The sequence below is a fragment of the Monodelphis domestica genome, chromosome 1, assembly GCF_027887165.1.
Source record: "Monodelphis domestica isolate mMonDom1 chromosome 1, mMonDom1.pri, whole genome shotgun sequence".
In the NCBI taxonomy this organism is placed as follows: Eukaryota; Metazoa; Chordata; class Mammalia; order Didelphimorphia; family Didelphidae; genus Monodelphis; species Monodelphis domestica.
In genome coordinates, this window is record NC_077227.1 from 388,771,044 (window position 1) to 388,788,466 (window position 17,423).

At 44.0% G+C, this 17,423-nt stretch overlaps 1 protein-coding gene across 3 annotated transcripts in view; it reads left to right on the forward strand.

The window, feature by feature from the left end:
• CDHR2 (cadherin related family member 2) overlaps positions 1-17,423 on the forward strand; it is a 63,137-nt gene that overhangs the window by 27,640 nt on the left and 18,074 nt on the right. For 2 of the 3 annotated variants that reach the window (XM_007474114.2, XM_056811643.1), the window contains exons 5-17: positions 297-350; positions 1,100-1,189; positions 4,517-4,606; positions 6,144-6,269; positions 6,517-6,648; positions 6,753-6,828; positions 7,231-7,346; positions 11,418-11,651; positions 12,093-12,248; positions 12,535-12,696; positions 13,734-13,795; positions 13,949-14,192; positions 14,803-15,042. In XM_007474114.2, coding sequence (XP_007474176.1) covers positions 297-350; positions 1,100-1,189; positions 4,517-4,606; positions 6,144-6,269; positions 6,517-6,648; positions 6,753-6,828; positions 7,231-7,346; positions 11,418-11,651; positions 12,093-12,248; positions 12,535-12,696; positions 13,734-13,795; positions 13,949-14,192; positions 14,803-15,042 — 1,782 coding nt within the window. Of the gene's footprint in view, positions 1-296; positions 351-1,099; positions 1,190-2,809; positions 3,455-4,516; positions 4,607-6,143; positions 6,270-6,516; positions 6,649-6,752; positions 6,829-7,230; positions 7,347-11,417; positions 11,652-12,092; positions 12,249-12,534; positions 12,697-13,733; positions 13,796-13,948; positions 14,193-14,802; positions 15,043-17,423 lie in introns of those variants that run through there. The other variant, XM_056811644.1, reaches the window with a different exon arrangement.

A 17,423-nucleotide genomic window follows, 5' to 3' on the forward strand; every position in this document is an offset into this window, starting at 1 on the left:
GCAGAGGATATAGGTTCTTGGGACATGACATAGACCGGGAGAGATGAGTGAGAGGGCACAGAATGGGGATTAAGGGAGAAATCATAGGAGTAGGAATAGATCTGGGAAGGAATGGGCCACATTTGGGAACTTGAGGAGTTCAGGTTAGAGCAAGGAACTTAGGATCCAACATGGTTAGGAGTGCGGGCACTGGATAGGCAATCCTTCACAGGCCCACCTTCTGAAATCTGGTTCATGCTCAAGGGATCCACACTGGGTCAGCTTTGCATCATCCTTCCTTTCCTTCTTTTCCACAGACATTGCTAATTTTTTCTGTCACCATTTCTGTTTGGGACCATACGAATCCAGAGGTATGTCAGAGAATACCTATCGTTTAGAAAGTTGGGATGGAGGTTAGGAGCTCCAGAGGGCTAATTTAGGAATAGGCAACTCCTGGGTCCATAGTATCCTATTTTCCCATAGGTGTGATCAACAGGTTAGGCAAACCTCAGGATGAAGAAAGGAGAATCTCCAACTGGGGCAGAAAAGGCTCATATTTGGGAGGTGAGCAAGAATAAAACAAGAGCCAGACTGGGTTGGTACCAGGATGTCTGAGGATCACTGAAATACACCTGGGATCTGAGATAGGAGGAAATATGAGTTACTTAATATGAGACTAAGGACGGGAAGTCATTTAACATCCATATAGATTGCCAAAGTCAAACTGTAAGGATTGTCAGATCATTTGTCTTGCTTGACCTGTTTCCTAAAGCTTCAGGCTTTTTATGACAGTAATTGGCATTTTCTGCTTCTCTTCTTACCGCCCAGATCCAGGATGGTAAGGAATGGGCTCACCAATGTGCTTTCCTTACTCAGCTAGACCTATCAGACTGTGTACTCGTGCATAGGAAGCCTGGCTGTTCGGAACCTCAGGAAGATTCTATGCCATGGTTAGGCAGCTCTGAGAATTAAACAAATTCAATTCAGTCAATATTTATTAAGAATTTGCTATATCCAAGGCCTCATATTCACTGTTGGGGATACAGATATGAAAATAAAATATATATTTTTTTACCTCTACAAATCATACAGTCTAACTCGGGCTTCTTCTCTCATAAAGGTGCAGAGGGAGATACAAATCGTCGTGCTTGACATAAATGACAATCATCCAGTTTTCCAGGATACACCCTATTCTACTAGTATCAATGAGGTAGCATGTGTTATGAACTCAGGCATCTTGGATGGGCGGCAGTGGGATTAAAAATACCAAACAAATCCTTTTCTTCTGTTTTAGAATCAATACTAAATAACAGTTCCAATGTAGAAGAGCAGTAAGGTCTGGGCAATTGGAGTTAAGTGACTTTTCCTGGGTCACATAGCTAGGAAATGCCTGTAGTCAGATTTGAACCCAGGAGCTCCCATCTTCAGACCTGACGCAGTGGGATATTTGTAGTGTGAAGGTCAAGACCAAGGAGGTTGGGATTTGAAGTTAGAACCAAGCAGAGAGAACTAGGATTTCGACCACATAGGTCAGTGATGGCTAAACTTTTAAAGACACCTTCCCAGTGAGTGCCTGGCAGTCCTTAACGCCCCTCATCCCTTACCTCACACAGGGAAGGAAGCGCTCCCATTGGGTTGCTAGGTGGAGGGGCAGGTGAAGTGAGGAATGTCCTCAGTGAGTGTAGAGAGGGGGGAGGGAATAGCCTGAGCACTCTGCTCCCCTCAAATTCTGCCCTTGTGAGTCGCCCACCTTACCCCTTGTGCACTCCCATTGGCTGCTGGGCAGAAGGGCAGAGGTATGTGAAAAAAATGTTGCTCAAATCCCTCTGCCTTTCTAGTAACTAATTGGGGCCAAGGGAAGGGTGTCCATGTGCCCACAGAGGATGCCCTGCATGCCATCTTTGGCACCAGTGCCACAGGTTCACTATCACTGACATAGGTCCTAAATCTGGATCAGGCAGAGTGAGAGCCAGGATCTGAAATCAGGACTAAGGTGAGCAAAGGACCACATTGGGTCTTTGCAATTTGCAGACTTAATGTTGAGACAGAGAAGAATGAGAAATTATTCTTGCCATCCTGGAGTTTATATTCAGTTCCTTCTTTGGGGTATCATATGTAGGATAATAACTTAAAATTGGCAAAGTTCCTTGTGAGAGATCGATAAGTATTATTATTTCCATTTTCCAGATGAGAAAAACAAGTTAGAAAGATGAAGTGACTTGCCCATAGTCATATGATTTATCAGTGGCAGAGTCTAGACTCCAAGTTAGGTCTCTTGATATCACATTTAGCAAAAGACTAAAAGGAGAATTACCAGCCAGGAGACTATTGCAGTAGCCTAGGTGAACAGTGATAAGAACATGAATTAAGCTCATGAGGTGGGCATTACAGGAGAAAGGAAAGTTTACCCGACCAAAATTTGGGTGTAGGTTTTAGTCCCTGCCACTAATTCATTATAACCTTGGACAAGCCAATTTGTGGGCCTCAGTTTTTCCATCTGTAAAATATGACGATTGGATTCATTGTCCTCGGATGTTCCTAATTCTACTATTGTTATACAGTCATTTTCAGTCCAACTCTATGATCTCATTTGGGGCTTTCTTGGCAAAGATGCTGGAGTGCTTTGCCATTTCCTTCTCCAGCTCATTTGACAGATGAGGAAACTGAGGTAAACAGGGTTAAGTGACTTGCTCAGTGTCACACAGCTAAGAAGTATCTCAGACCAGATTTGAACTCAGGAGGATGAGTCCTTGTGACACCGGGTCCAGTACTCTGTGCATCATAGCTCCACCTAGCTGCCCTCCAGCTATACTAGTATGAGACAATGAGCCTGAAGGGAAGATGGGATGAAGGAAAGTTACTGCAGTTAGAGCCTACAAAACTCAGAGACCTATTAGATATATGGAATAAAGGGAAGAAAAAGACCGTTCCTTCCCACTGATGAGGATGGTGGAAACAGAAATAAGGAAGTCAGGAAGGAGGGCAGATTTTGAGGGGATGATGATGTGGTCAGTTTTGAACATACTGACATCCAAGCTCAGATATTGAGCAGGCAGTTGGAGATAGAAGACTGATCTTCAGACAAATGTCAGGGTTAGAGAGATTGTGTGCTTAGTTATCAACACATAAGTGAACATTGAAGTTATGAACATAGATGAAATGATCAAGAAATGAAGTAAGATGAGAATTTGATTAAACACTGGCACTTTGGAACAGCCTGTTCTAAGGATGTAGGAGGAGGAAGTGTTAGTTTCAGAGGCAGAGGTGGAACCATAGGAGAGGTAGGAGGAGAACCAGGGGAAAGCAATATTATAAAAGACAAGGGAAGAGAGCATCCAGGAGGGGGTGGTTGGGAATCAGATGCTTTGAAGAGGAGGATGTGGACTAAGAGGACATATCTCTGGCCTCTAAGAGGATTGGATTTGATGACCAAGGGGTCCTTGGTCACATTGGAGAGAAAAATTTTAGTTACCTGGTAAGAACAAAGGAGGAGCAAGCTAGATGACTCAGTGGATAGAGAGCCAGGCCTGGAGTTGGGAGGACCTGGGTTCAAATTTGACCTTAAACACTTCCTGTGGGACCCTAAGCAAGCCATTTAGCCCCATTTGCCTAGCCCTTACCACTCTTCTGCCCTGGAACTGATATTTGTGTCAATTCTAAGACAGAAGGTAAAAGTTTTTTAAAAAAAGGATAAAAGCTAGATTCAGATGGTGGGTAGAGAGTGAGACAGGGTGCAAAGACCATACTTTCTAAGAAACTACCAATGATAGGGAGGAGAGAGGTGGTTCAGTAGCTTAAGAAGGTTGTAGGGTACCGAAGTTTTTCTTTTTTTTAGGATTAAAGTTGCTGGGATTTGTCTGTGGACTGAAGGGAAGGAGCCAGATGAGGAGAGTTTGAAGAAGCAGGAGAAAGAGGGCATGATTGACAGATTAAGGTTCTGGAGGAAGTAGGAGGGAATGTAATTAAGGGCACAGGAAGAGAGGTTAGTGAAGAGGGGTGACACCTTTGAGACTTGAAGGAAGGAGAGGATCAGTGAACTTGTTTGTAGATGGAGGAGATGGAGATCTAATTGTAATGAATTTACTTTTAGTGAAGTAAGAAGTGAGATCTACTAGGAGTAAAGGAATGAGAAGGAAAAGTGAGGGAGGCTTGAGAGCTTGAGGAAGAGAGAAGGAGGTTTGAAATAACTCATGTGGAGTAGAAAAGAAGGATTTCTGAGTAGCAATGAAGAAATATTTTTCCAATCCTTTCATGAATTTGGTCCCCAAAGACCTATTGGTACTAGGCCAGCCCTAGAGACCTGGATGGAGGATCTCAGGCCTGAAATTTCTGGATTTGGTCACTGAGCATCAGGATGCTTTACTGAGAAGTCTTCCAGGTCTTGGAAACTAAGGAAGCCTGAGCCCTTATCCTTTCCTGTCCCCATGCCTGGAAGGTGACCCAGGTTCCCAGGAGTGGGGCTTTGAGCTGATAGAGGAGTGGGGAGTAGAGTGTCCAGCCCCTAAAGTTCCTGATCCTTCTCTTCTCTATGTTATAGACCCTGCCTGTGGGCTCCCAGGTTTACACAGTAAGAGCAGAAGACCCCGACACGGGGTTTGGTGGTGTGGTGAACTACACCATTCTTGAGGTAAGTGAGGCAGGGAGCAAAGTCACTTTGGTGTTCTGAGATCCCCTAGGATGGAGAGTCATTGGTGGGCTATGGATCCCTGGGACAACAGCAATCTTCCGACCCCCTCCATGATCCAGACGTTAGGATCTGTCCTAGGAACCTGGAAGCGGAATTGCTCCTTATATGGCCACGAGAGGGCAGTGTCTCCCCACACAACTAGGTGGGACCAATCCTGGGGTGTGGAAGGGGAAGAGGCACTGGGAAATGTCCCTTCTCTCTTCATTGGACAGCTTCGGGGCTATGAGTGAGCTGGGAAGAAGGAGAGGTATCTGGTGGGAGAAACAGAACAGCTCAGGAGAAATGGAGTCGGGCTCTCACACCCCCTCTGCCACTCACTCCCAGGGATGAATCAAGCTGACTCCTGAGCTTCCCTTTCTCCATCTGTATAATGAAGGAGTTGGATTAAATGGTCTCTAAGGCCCATCCCCAGCCTGACATTTTAAATGTTATGTTCTATGGATGCTTACACAATCTCCTATGCTAATTCTATCTTTACTCTCTGACTCTGAGGAGATCTCTCAAAAAGTCACAAACGCAGGACCTTGGAGAAGTAGCTAATCTAATTAAGTGACTTGTCCAAACTTGAACACAGGGCAGAGGATTTAGAGCTAAAAAGGACCGTAGAGACCCTTGGACCTCTTTATTCTATAGATAAAGAAATTGAGGCACAGGGAGGGGAAGGGGCTGGCCAGTCACATGGCAAGTCATTGGCAGAACTTGGCCTCTTGCTCAAACCTGCCCAGGGTCAGAGGAGAGGGACTAAAGTGGGTACAAGGACCAGAGCCATAGGAATCATTATGTGTGGATTAAATGCAGCAGTAGAGAATGGGGGGCTGGGGCTGGGGCAGAGGACAATTCAACTTCAGATTCATTCATGCCAGGAGGTAGATATCATGTCTCCTTGCTCTTACCATGCTTATGGAGATAGGTTCCAGGAAAGTGGTCTTACTGAAACTGGACTGGGACAGTTGCACTCCAAGGCAGTTTAGACAAACAGAGGTGCCAAGGTGAAATTTGGGGAAAGGATAAATGCTGGGGGAAAATCCCCCACTGTTGTTCCCCAGGTCCAAGAACCAGTTAGGTTAGTTGGTTAGATATGATTGTAATCAGGATGGTGAGTTCTTATCTTTGTTCTAGCTGGAGAGTGTGTGGGACATTTCCAATTGGGTCTCTAATAGCTTGGGTTCAGTGGGGGTAGTGAGAGTGGTTAACAGTTGGAGGAGGAGGAATTGACTCTGGTTCCCTGCTTAGCTTCAGAGATTCCTAAGACCTGATAGAAGAGATGGAGGGGAATGTGTTGAGCGGGAGTAGAACCAGAGATGATGAGTTTCTGGAGGAAGAAGGAAAGAAAGGCCAGGATCTTTGAGAAGTCTCAGAGCTGATTCCACTGGATCCAGGCCATCTGTCTTTTAGGACCCAGAACAATGGTCTGTCCTTGCCCTGTGGTGATTGGGCTCCCCTCCCTTGCTCTATCTCTATCCCCACCCTGTGTCAGGTTATTCCCAACACTCCAGAAAATCAGAAGCTCTTCTCCATCCAGTCCAATGGCACCATCTTCCTTGGAGGTCCACTCAGCTACAACAACAAAAGCATGTTCTATCAACTGAAACTGCAGTCTTGTGTGAGAGCAGACTCTGGTCTGGAGAAAGGGAAACTTCTTGGGGGTGGAGTGAGGACTTAATGGGGGTGAGGGGGGAAGGGCCTTTCTAGGAAGAGGGGGGATTTCCTGTTGGGGAAGGAGAACGGGCCTTCCCAGGGCTTGATTAGAAAGTTCTGGTTGGGGAGCTAGGGAGAGAGAAGGAAGGGGAGAGGATGGAATTAAGGAAATCTGTCTCACACACAAAAACCTGCGGTGCCATTTTCTGTAGGACCAAGACAAGAACAACCCACTGTGTTCTCAAACAGTCTTCCTGACTATTACAGTGATTGACCTTCCAGATCTGGACCCACAGTTTCTCCAGGAGCCTTATACAGCTTCAATAGGGGAAGATGCCCCCATGGTGAGGCAGGGGGTGGGAGGTGGGGAGAGGGGACCTGGGAGGGGTTAAGGTATGTATGGTGGTCTAGGTCTTCCTCTGATCAGGCTGGTGTCCTCTCCTTCTAGGGCACCTCAGTGTTGACCTTAAAGACTATGGATGGAGACAAAGGCATCAACGATCTGGTCAAATTCTCTATCTCTAGTGAGAAGGCGGTGGGCCTGCTGGGTCTTCCTTTTCTTTCCTCTTCTTACCTTTATATCTACTCCTTTGTCTGTTTCTTCCTCCTCTCCTACCTTCTCCTCATCCTTTCTTCCTCCATGGGCTAGAGCTGGAGGGGGTGTGATGTAAAAGGGGGAGCACTGAAGACTTCTGAGGGTCATAGAGTTAAGACCATTGAGATTTAGAGAAGAGAAATGACTAACCTGAAGTCACAGAACTAGTTAACAGCAGAGTATCTTCCCAATATCCCCAGAATCCTAAACTTGGCTTCAGGAGCCATGCCTTTGGTCCCTCTCTCTTGGGGAGTTTCCTTGGTTTGGGGATAGAGGTACAGCCTTCAGCCTGCCAATCTCCCCAGCCCCTCATCTCGATTTTCTTACTCAGACTCTACAAGACCTTGGTTTGACATCAATGAGCAGACTGGGGTCATCACTGTGAGCCATTCTTTGGATCGAGAACTACTGCTAGATGAGGATGAAGAGGTGCACTTGGAAGTCACGGTGAGCTCATAGATGAAGAAGGGATACAGATCTCACCCAGTTCTAACTGGAGTTCTGGCTCCTGGAAACCTTTTCTCTTTTCTTCTCTTCCTTTCCCTCCTTTTCCTTCTCCCTCCACATCTCTCTGTATCTGTGAAGAAGTGGGCACTATCTATGGGTATGTATGATTATAGATGGAAGCACCTAGCTGATGAAGTGAGTAATCAAGTGCCCACACTGGAGGCAGAAAGACTCATCTTTCTGAGTTCAAATGAGGTCTCAAACATTTACTAGTTGTGTGATCTTGGGCAAATCACTTCCCCTTGTTTGCCTCTATTTCCTCATCTGTTAAATGAACTGGAGAAGGACATGACAAATCACTCCAGTATCTTTGCAAAGAAATCCTCAAATGGGGTCATGAAGAACCAGACCTGGAGATGGGAAGTCTTGGGTTCAAATTTGACCTCATACACTTCCTAACTGTGTGACCTTGGGCAAGTCACTTAACCCCAATTGCCTAGCCCTTACAGCTCTTGGAACCAACACTTAGTATCAATCCTAAGACAGAAGATAAAGGTTTAATAAAATAAAAATAAATGCTCTATGTATTTGCCTCCTTATCTACAACTGAAAAAAAGACTCAACAACAACGTAAGGACTCTATGGCTAGGCAATTGGGGTTAAGTGACTTGCCCAGGGTCACACAGCCAGGAAGTGTCTGAGGTCAGATTTGAACTCAGGACCTCCCATCTCCAGGTCTGACTATCTACGGTGCTAACTAGTTACTTGAGAATATTTCTCTGGGGGTGGGATTTGAACTATGCATTTCTTAGGTAGTGACAGACTTGCAAACATGGAAGACTGGCCCACAGCACACAGGTTGGGGCAGTGCCCTTCTACCCTGTTTCCTTCTTTGGAGGGGAAGAAGAACCTTCGAGCTGGGAGTGGTGATGCTAAAGGGCAATGCTACACAGTCAGGCCAGGCTCAGCACAGGTTGGATGAAGACAGGTGTCTTCAACCCAAGAATGTAGGCTGGTCAAATTGAGGAATCCTGGGATAAAGTCCCAGGGCTGTGTGATTCAACACTTCTATGGTCTCTAGAGTTTCTGTGGTATGAGCCCCATTTGCAAAGTCCACCCTTTGAATCTGGGTGACTAAGCAGAATGAACTACTAGAAAAATGGATTCCTGGCAAGCTGGAAACAGATACTTCCATTCATTCATTCAACATTTATTAAGAGTATATTTCCTTCATGATGAAAATGCTATCCACAACCATAGAAGGAGATGTTGGAATCTGAATGCAGACTGAAGCATGCCATTTTTCATTTTATTTCCTTCATGAATATTTCTTGGTATGTGCAATATATGTCTTCTTTCACAACACAGGGAACATGGAAATATGTACTGCCTGACAACACGGGTACAATCTATATCAGATTATTTACTATTTCATGGAGGAGGAAGGGGAAGGAGAGAGGGAGAGAGTTTAGATCACAAAATATCAGAAAACAATTGTGGGAAATTTTTTCTACCTGTAATTGGAAAAAAAAGGGAAAGACCTATCTTTTAAAAAGCGTGTGTCCTCAGAAGGATAGTTTAAAAAATCTCAACAACATTCTCCCCAGACATACAACAATTCAAATAAGTAAACATTCATTAAGTGATTACTTTGTGTGGATCCCTATGTTGGGGACTGAGAATGATTTAGATGAGATGTGGTCCCAGTTCTTTTTTTAAATTATTTTTTTCCCAATGAGCAAAAGTCTACTTTCTCTCTCTCCCATCTTCTCCTCTTCCTCTTGGAAAAAGAGAAGAGGGGAAAAAAGTCCTTGTGCAAATATTCATAGTTAAGCAAAACAAATTGCCACATCAGCCATGTCCAGAAAAAATATATATATTTCAGTCTGCACTCTGAGTTCATCATCTTTCTGTCAGGAAGAGCATAGCAAGTTTCATCACTGGTCCTCTGGAATGGTGATTGGTCATCATTCTGAATTAAGTCTTTCCAAGTTGTTCATATTTACAATGTGGTTATTGTCTGAACTGTTCTCCTGGTTCTGATCTCTTCATTCTATATCAATTATACAAGTCTTTTCAGATTTCACAGGAATCAGCCCTTTTATCATTTAAATAATATTTCATTATGTTTATTTACCATAATTTGTTCATCTATTTTTCAATTGATGTTCATCCAATTCCCCTTAGTTTCCAGTTCATTGCCACTATGAAAAGAGGGACTATGATATTTTTGTGTATTTAGATCCTTTACCTTTTTCTTTGTTCTCTTTGGGGTATAGGCCTAGTAGTAGCAATGTGGGTCAAAGGCTATGCATGGTTTACTAACTTTCTGGGCAAATTACTTTCCAGAATGACTGGATTAATTTACTACTCTACCAAAAGTGCATTGAAGCAAGCATCTGTTTCTTTGAAGCCCTTATTCCATTTGTCATTTTCCTTTTTTTTGGTCAACTTTGCCAGACTTATAGAGGAGGTGGAAACTCCTATCTGTTTTAATTTGTATTTAAGAAATTATTAGTGACATGGAACATTTTTTACATAAATAGCTTGAATTTCTTCCTTAGAAAACTGCCTTTGACCATTTATCAACTGAGAAATAACCCTTCTTATAAATTTGAATCAGTTTATTATACATCTTGGAAATGAGACTATTATTGGAGGAATCTGCTACAAAGATCCTGGCCAGTTACTTGTTTACCTTCTAATTTTGGTTGTAATTGTTTTGTGTGTGCAAAACATTTTCAATTTTACATAATCAAACTAGTCTATTTTATCTTCTTTAACCCTTTCCATCTATGTTTGGGGTCCCTGTCCTCTTGAAGCAGGGAGAAAGAACATAAATAGATAACTGTAATATAGAATATCACATGTTAAATGCATTAGAATTCAATAGCTGAAGAAGGAAGGCAGAGGAATCCCAGGCACAGAGAATAGCATGAAAAAAGTATGCAGTTGGGAAGAAACAATGGATGCTTATAAATTTAGAGCTGGGAGCAATATTGAATGCCACCTAGTCCAAAATTTTCATTTTTATGGTTGAAGAAAACAAGCCTTAAAGAGGATGCATGAGTTAGTTGTCCAGTGTTAGACAAATAAATGGCAGAGCTTCCTTTAAATCTGGGTCCTTTGACAACAGATCCAGAGCTCTTTTCACATTGAATCATAAAAGTTTTAGAACACACAGTGTAACCTAAAGGCAGAGAGTTGTTTAGTTTACTGAAGAAACCCATTGGCCTTCTTGTTCTACCTTGAACAAGATCTCCATCTCCAGACTTTGAGCATTTTCACTGGTTGTCCTCATATGCCTGGAATTCTCTCTGTCCTTATTTCCATCTCCTGGAAACTCTGTTTTCTTTCCAGTCTTAGCTATACTCTTCCCTTCTTCATGAAGCCTTTCTTGATGCCTATTAATGCAAGTACCATCCTCCTCCATGCCTTTGTTGATGAACTTTCATTGTAACTGTCATTGTTCAGTTGTTTGCCTTGGCTGCCATCAAGTTGCTCTTATCTTCCATTAATTTTGTCAATATCTTGTTTGCACGTAGTTGTTTGCATGCTGTCTACCCCATTTGATTTGGAGCTCCTTGAGAGTAGGGACTATTCTTTCTGCCTCTGTTTGTACCCCCAGGGCTTAGCAGAGTGCTTGACACACCATAGGCACTTAATAAAAATGCATTAACTTACTGACTGTAGGATATAGTTCATGGTGGGGAGTAATAAGAGATAAAGCTACAGGTAGGATGGTATAGTTTGTGGAATACCTTTAATGCCAGGCTGAGGAATTAGAACTTTATCCCCAAAGAATTTGGGGGTCAATGATAATTTTAGAAGAAATGAGTGTTGGGATGAGATTAGCAGTGCAGAAGAATACCAAAGAAAACAGGAGAAAGCCTAGGCAGGCTTCCATCTCTGAATTTACGATCCATGATTCCACTAGTATGGGAACTTTATTGCATTGACACAAATGAGTTACCTGTCCACAATCATTCATTACTTGGCCACTTTGTGGTCAACTTTCACTACCTCCTGTTTTCTGCCTTCCCTAAGCCTCTCCATTTTTTTTGTCTGCAGGCCACAGAAATCCATCTCAACATTTATGGGCAAGAGGCTAAGGCCAGCACGTGGGTGACCATACGGGTGACAGATGTTAATGATCACTCCCCCAAATTCTACAACTGCATCTTGCCTGACTGTGATTTCTCCGACGATAAGGTGGTAACCACTTTTAGTGGCTATGTGGCTGAGCACGCCTCCACCAGGGTACCAGTTAGCAACCTGTCCATCGTGGCTTATGATCCAGACAAGGTACGCACTGTCTCGTGCTGCCAGCCCAACTGTGCACATGCTCCCTTCTCTTTCCACCTTGAGTCCTTCTTCTGCCTGCTAACCACTCCCTTCATGTGAAGCCAGGCAGCAAGTTAGGGGAGGGGTGAGATCCTTGGGAACCAGCTGAAGACTCCTTGTTGAGGTAGATAGTGGCGGTTGGAAACAGATGGAAGTTTTATGGAGGTACATGAGAATGGATAAACATTGATAAGAGTAAATGGTGTTGGGTGGGAGTTGGATGGGATGGATGTAGACATGGGTAAATGGTAGTGGTTTGGATATTGGGGTGAATGGCAATTGGGGTGAATGGCTGCTTAATTGAATTATAGTCAGATGCATTACTCTCATCATTAAATAAGGAAAAACTGGCTTCTGGAAGGGAGCCGTAGCTAACAGAGCCTATATCTTTCTTGTTTCTAGGGCCTCAATGGCACTTTCTTGCTCTCCCTGGCTGGCCCTGACCGCATGGCTTTTGTTGTATCCCCTGAAAAGGTGGTGAACACAGGAGAGGTACAAGTGTTGGTCTGGCAGTCCAACCTTGTGGACTTTGAGAAAAAGCAAACAATGGAGGTAGAGGTGAGAGATGGTGGGATTACTTAGTGGGCAGAGGGCAGCTAGCACTATAGACTCATGGATTTTGGAACTGAAACAGACCTTAGAGACTATTTGATACTCCCCTACCCTCATTCTACAAAAAGGGGACCGTCAATGCCAAGAAAGGGGGAGTGAGCCTCCCAAGGTCACACTGCTAAGTAAGTAGCAGAGTTGGTTTTAGAATTTGGGTCTTGCTGTCTACAAGTGTGGTGCCCTTTCCAAATCCTTCACTGCGCTGCCTCCTTAATACTTGTCTCTTCTGAAATAGGTCATAGCCAGTGACTCTGTAAGCTACATGGGCTCCACTGCCACCGTAACCATCCATGTGGAGGATATTAATGACCATGCGCCCGAGTTCAATAAGACCCAGTACACGCTATATGTATATGAGCACTGCCCGAATGGCACGGTGGTTACCAAGGACATCCAGGTGAGGGATGGGAAAGAAGAACAGGGGCTCCCTGGGGTGGGGGAGAGATGGGGGAAAGGACTTTCTCAATTCCTGGGGCTGACCTGGGCTAGTATTTTGAGTTATGGGGGAAAAAAATCAGTGTTTCTGAGTGTCTATGTATGAGAAGCATGGAGCACTGTATGGGAGAGAGAAAGCAAAAGCCAGGAGAAAGAATGTGCAGGTGTAGGTGTGTATGTCTGTCTATCTGTCTTTGCATGTCTGAGTGAATGAGAGTGACAGATGGAAAGGAAGCAGGGAGACACAGAGAGAAAAAGATAGATGAATAGACGAATAGACTCAGAAAGGAACACAGGTAGAATCCGATTCAGAATTGCTGAGTATCAGATCTGAAGGGGCCCCAGAGGATGTGTAGACGAAGTCCTCCCTGAGCAGAAATCCCCTCTATGATATCTCTAATAAGTGGTCGTCCAGTCATCACTTGAAAGCCTCCAGTGATAGGTAAATCGCTCCCTCTTGAAGCAGTTGATTCTACTTTGGGACAGCTCTACTTGTTAGGAAATATTGTTTCTCAGAAAGAGAAATCTAGCTCTGGTCTCTGGTGCCAAGCAAAATGAGAGTAGACTTTCAGATATTTTTTTACCCTTACCTTCTGCCTTAGACTCAATACTAAGTATTGGTTCTAAGGCAAAAGAGTGGTAAGGGCTAGGCAATGGGGGTCAAGTGACTTGCCCAGGGTCACACAGCTGGGCAGTGTCTGAGTCCAGATTTGAACCCAGGACCTCCCGTCTCTAGGCCTGATTCTCAATCCACTGAACTACCCAGCTGCCCCCTGACTTTCAGATATTTGAAGAGTACAAACAGGTCCTTCTTGCTTCAAGTCTACTTCTTAGTTCCATCAGTTGACCAACATAGGACATGATTTCCAATTTTTCAGTATCCTGATCACCCTTTTCTGGGCATATTCTAGGTCCCCAGGAATAGAAGTTGAGAATCATTGGGCAATAAGGCGAGGGAGTTTTGGCTAATCGATAATAGTCTGGGATATGTTCGTCTAGGCCACAGACCCTGACACTGACTTCCGAGGACACATCACGTACCATCTCCTCTCAGGGAACAGGTATGTACATGCCCATCCCCACAGTTAGCAGGCTCAGGGCTCTAGGGTGGAGGCTGGCCCCTCAAGCCAATAGCAGTCTCATGGGATGAGCACGGGTAGGTCTACCTTGTTCCCAGGAGTCTTTCTCTTTCCCCTCTAACCTGGCCGCCATAGTGCGGATATCTTTCAGGTGGACCCCAACACTGGAGAGGTGACAGTGAAGGATGGTAACCAGCTAGACCGGGAGCTGCAATCTGTCTACCACCTCACGCTGCAGGCTACAGATGGAGGTAACCTGACTGGCTCCACCATCCTGCAGATCATCCTGCTGGACATCAATGACAATGCCCCTGTGGTTAGTGGTTCCTATAACGTCTTTGTCAAGGAGGTGGAGGACAACGTCACAGTGAACATCCAGGTGAGGGCTGGGAGTAGAGAACTGGGTTGGGATCAGCAGTGGATACTGGGACAGAAAAAGATCTGCTGTTGCTAAAAGAAGGAATTGAGCCCCAGAGACTGGGCTTTAAACACACTGAGAAGAATTTAGATTCGATATTTGAAGGAGTCATGGAATTCTGAGAATCTCTCAAGTTCCTTACAGAAGGATAAATTGAGGCTATGCAGCTTGGTGGTCCAGTAGATAGAGCATTAGATCTTGAATTGGAAGACCTGAATTCAAAACTATCCTCTAACACTTTCTGGCTATGTGACCCTAGGCAAGTCACTTAACTGCCTGCCTCAGTTTCCTCATCTATAACATGAAGGTAATAATACCTCACAGGGTTGTTGTGAGGATCAAATAAGATAATATTTATAAAGCACTATGTAGACTTTTAAGTGCCATAAGTATAAAGTATTAAATTGAGCCATGGTGAGTCCAGAAAACTTGTCCATTACCACTTGACTGCTAAGCTAGGACTCTAACCACTGCCCAAGGTTTGCACTATTGCTGGACCAGGTAGGGAACACAGAAATGATTATGGCTGGTGACCTTTCCTTTCTTCCTTTCTTCTTTCCACACCCTGAAGGCCTATGACAACGATGAACCCAATACTAACAACAGTGAGATCCGTTTTGAACTCCTGCCTGGGCCATATAGTAACAACTTCACCTTGGACCCAGTCACTGGGTTACTGAAGAACCAGGGACCCCTGGACCGGGAGGCCATCGATCCACTCCTGTTAGGAAAGATCGTGCTGACAGTGCTAGTGTATGACCTGGGAGAGCCCTCTCTCAACACCACAGTCAATGTCACCATCAACGTAGAGGTAATGGCGCCAGGGAAGAATCAGCACTTCTCCCACCAACTTTAAGCTGCCTCTCTCTTCTTTAGGCTCAGCACCTTTTATTCTCTACCCATAATATAGACATTCCTGGGAGGGAGTGGGAAAGAGATCTTATTGCTTTGGCCTTACAATGTCCTAGAGGTAGAAGGTCTTGTTTTTAGAGGCTGTGAGTTCTGGGTCAGGAGATGACGTCTTGGGTCAGCTCAGCTCTTGCCCATTCTCAGTTTCTTCTGAAACCCGAGTCCCTGAACCCATCGAGCTCCTGCCAACTCTGCCACAACCTTCACGAAGGGTATTCATGTCTGCCAATGAGGAAAGAATCTCATACCAATGGACTTTGGGACTGGGGTTATACTTCCATTTAATTAAACAACAAATCAGTAAATTCAGCCCATTTATTAACTTTATTTATTAATTGCTTATCATATTACAATATCCTGTGCTAGACAGTAGGGCTGCAGCAACCACGACCTAGCCATACCTTGTTCTCAAGGGGCTTGCATTTGCAAAATACACGCTGATAACTGTACATGGTGAAACAAGGTAATTTTACAAGCAAGAAAACACTGACAGCTGGGTGAGTGGGAAGGCGTCAGGGAAGGCTTTGCAGAAAAAGTGGCACCTCAGCTGAGCCTCTAAGGAAGGTCTAAGATTCTGAAGGGCAGAGATAAGATGCTGACATGGAGTGAACATTAGAGCCTGTAGGAATGTATGTAGATAGGAGGTCTGAGGTCAGGTTTGGGGAACAATTAGCATTTCAATTTGGACAGAACATGCATAGAGGGGAGTAATGTGCAATAAGGCTAGAAAGGAGGCTCTATCCAGATTGTAGATGCCTTTAAATGCCCGGCAAAGGGGTTTTTATTGTATTCTGGAGGGAAATAGGGAGTCACTTGAAGACTTTTGAGCAAGGAAGTGGCAGGGTCAGAATGGCCCTTTAGGAAGATTATTTTGGCTATTAGATAGAGACACTGGAGGCTGGGGAACAGGAGGCTAATATAACAGGCAGTATAATGAAGGCCTGAAAGAATTTTGGTGTCCATGTGAGAGAGAAGGGGATATAAGATGGATCAAAGAAGCAACTAGGAGGTGCAGTGAGTGAGAGCTTTGGACTTGGAGCAAGGAAGACCTGAATTCAAATTCCAATTCAGACAGTTATTAGTTGTGTGAGAAGGGGTAAGTTATTTTTGTTTTTTTAAACCCGTACCTTCCATCTTGGAGTCAATACTGTGTATTGGCTCCAAGGCAGAAGAGTGGTAAGGGCTAGGCAATGGGGGTCAAGTGACTTGCCCAGGGTCACACAGCTGGGACGTGTCTGAGGCCAGATTGGAACCTAGGACCTCCCATCTCTAGGCCTGACTCTCAACCCACTGAGCTACCCAGCTGCCCCCTATTTAATTCATCTCTCAGCCTCTGTTTCCTCTTCTATAAAACAGAGGTAATAGCACCTTCCTCACAGAGTTGTTAATGAAAATCCAACAAGATAACATTTGTACAGTAATTTACAGACCAGGAAGTGCTTTATAAAAGGTAGTTGTTATTATATTTGGATTAATGGGAAGATAATTGATATTCTCTATAGAAACTGGGAAGTTAGGAAGAGAGATGGGTTTTGAGAGAAGACAACCAATTCCATTTTGGACTTATCAAGTCTGAGATATTTATGAGATATCCAAGAAAAGATATCTAGCAGACAGTTGATGATGTGACATGGGTGTTTAAGAGGGATTATGGTTGAAGATATAGATTTGGAAATCATCTGAAGAAATGAGTAGTGAACACATGGGAACAGATGAGATCATCGAAGAAAATAGAGAATGAGAAGAGGACCCACAGTAGAGCCTTGGGGGACATCCATACTTGGGAGGCAGAAGGTGGATGTTGTAACAGCCAAAGAAACTGAAAAGGATGATTATGTAGGTAGGAGGAGAGCCAGGAGGGAGCAGTATCTCAGAAGAATGTTCCAAAGGAGGAACCCCAGGACTGATGAGACCAGTAAATATTTCAGTGCCCGTTGTGTGCAGATAATACCTAGTCCCTGCCCTCACAGAGCACATGGGATAGATTTGGGGTAAGATACAAACACAATCAACTATAACATACTTATATACATAAGCATATATATAATATATATATATATATATATATATTTAACATGCTTATAGACAAGACATTCAACTTTTCTAGACCTATAAAATGAAGGCTTGGACTGGATTTTAAAGGTCTCTTCTAGCCCTGCCTCTCTATTTTCTAACTTACTCTACTAAGAGCTATAATAAATGCATTACAGACATCTGAGGGGGAAGGTTGGGGAATAAAAAAGTGGCCACTGAGTTCCGAGTTTCATTCTTGTGTGTGTGTGT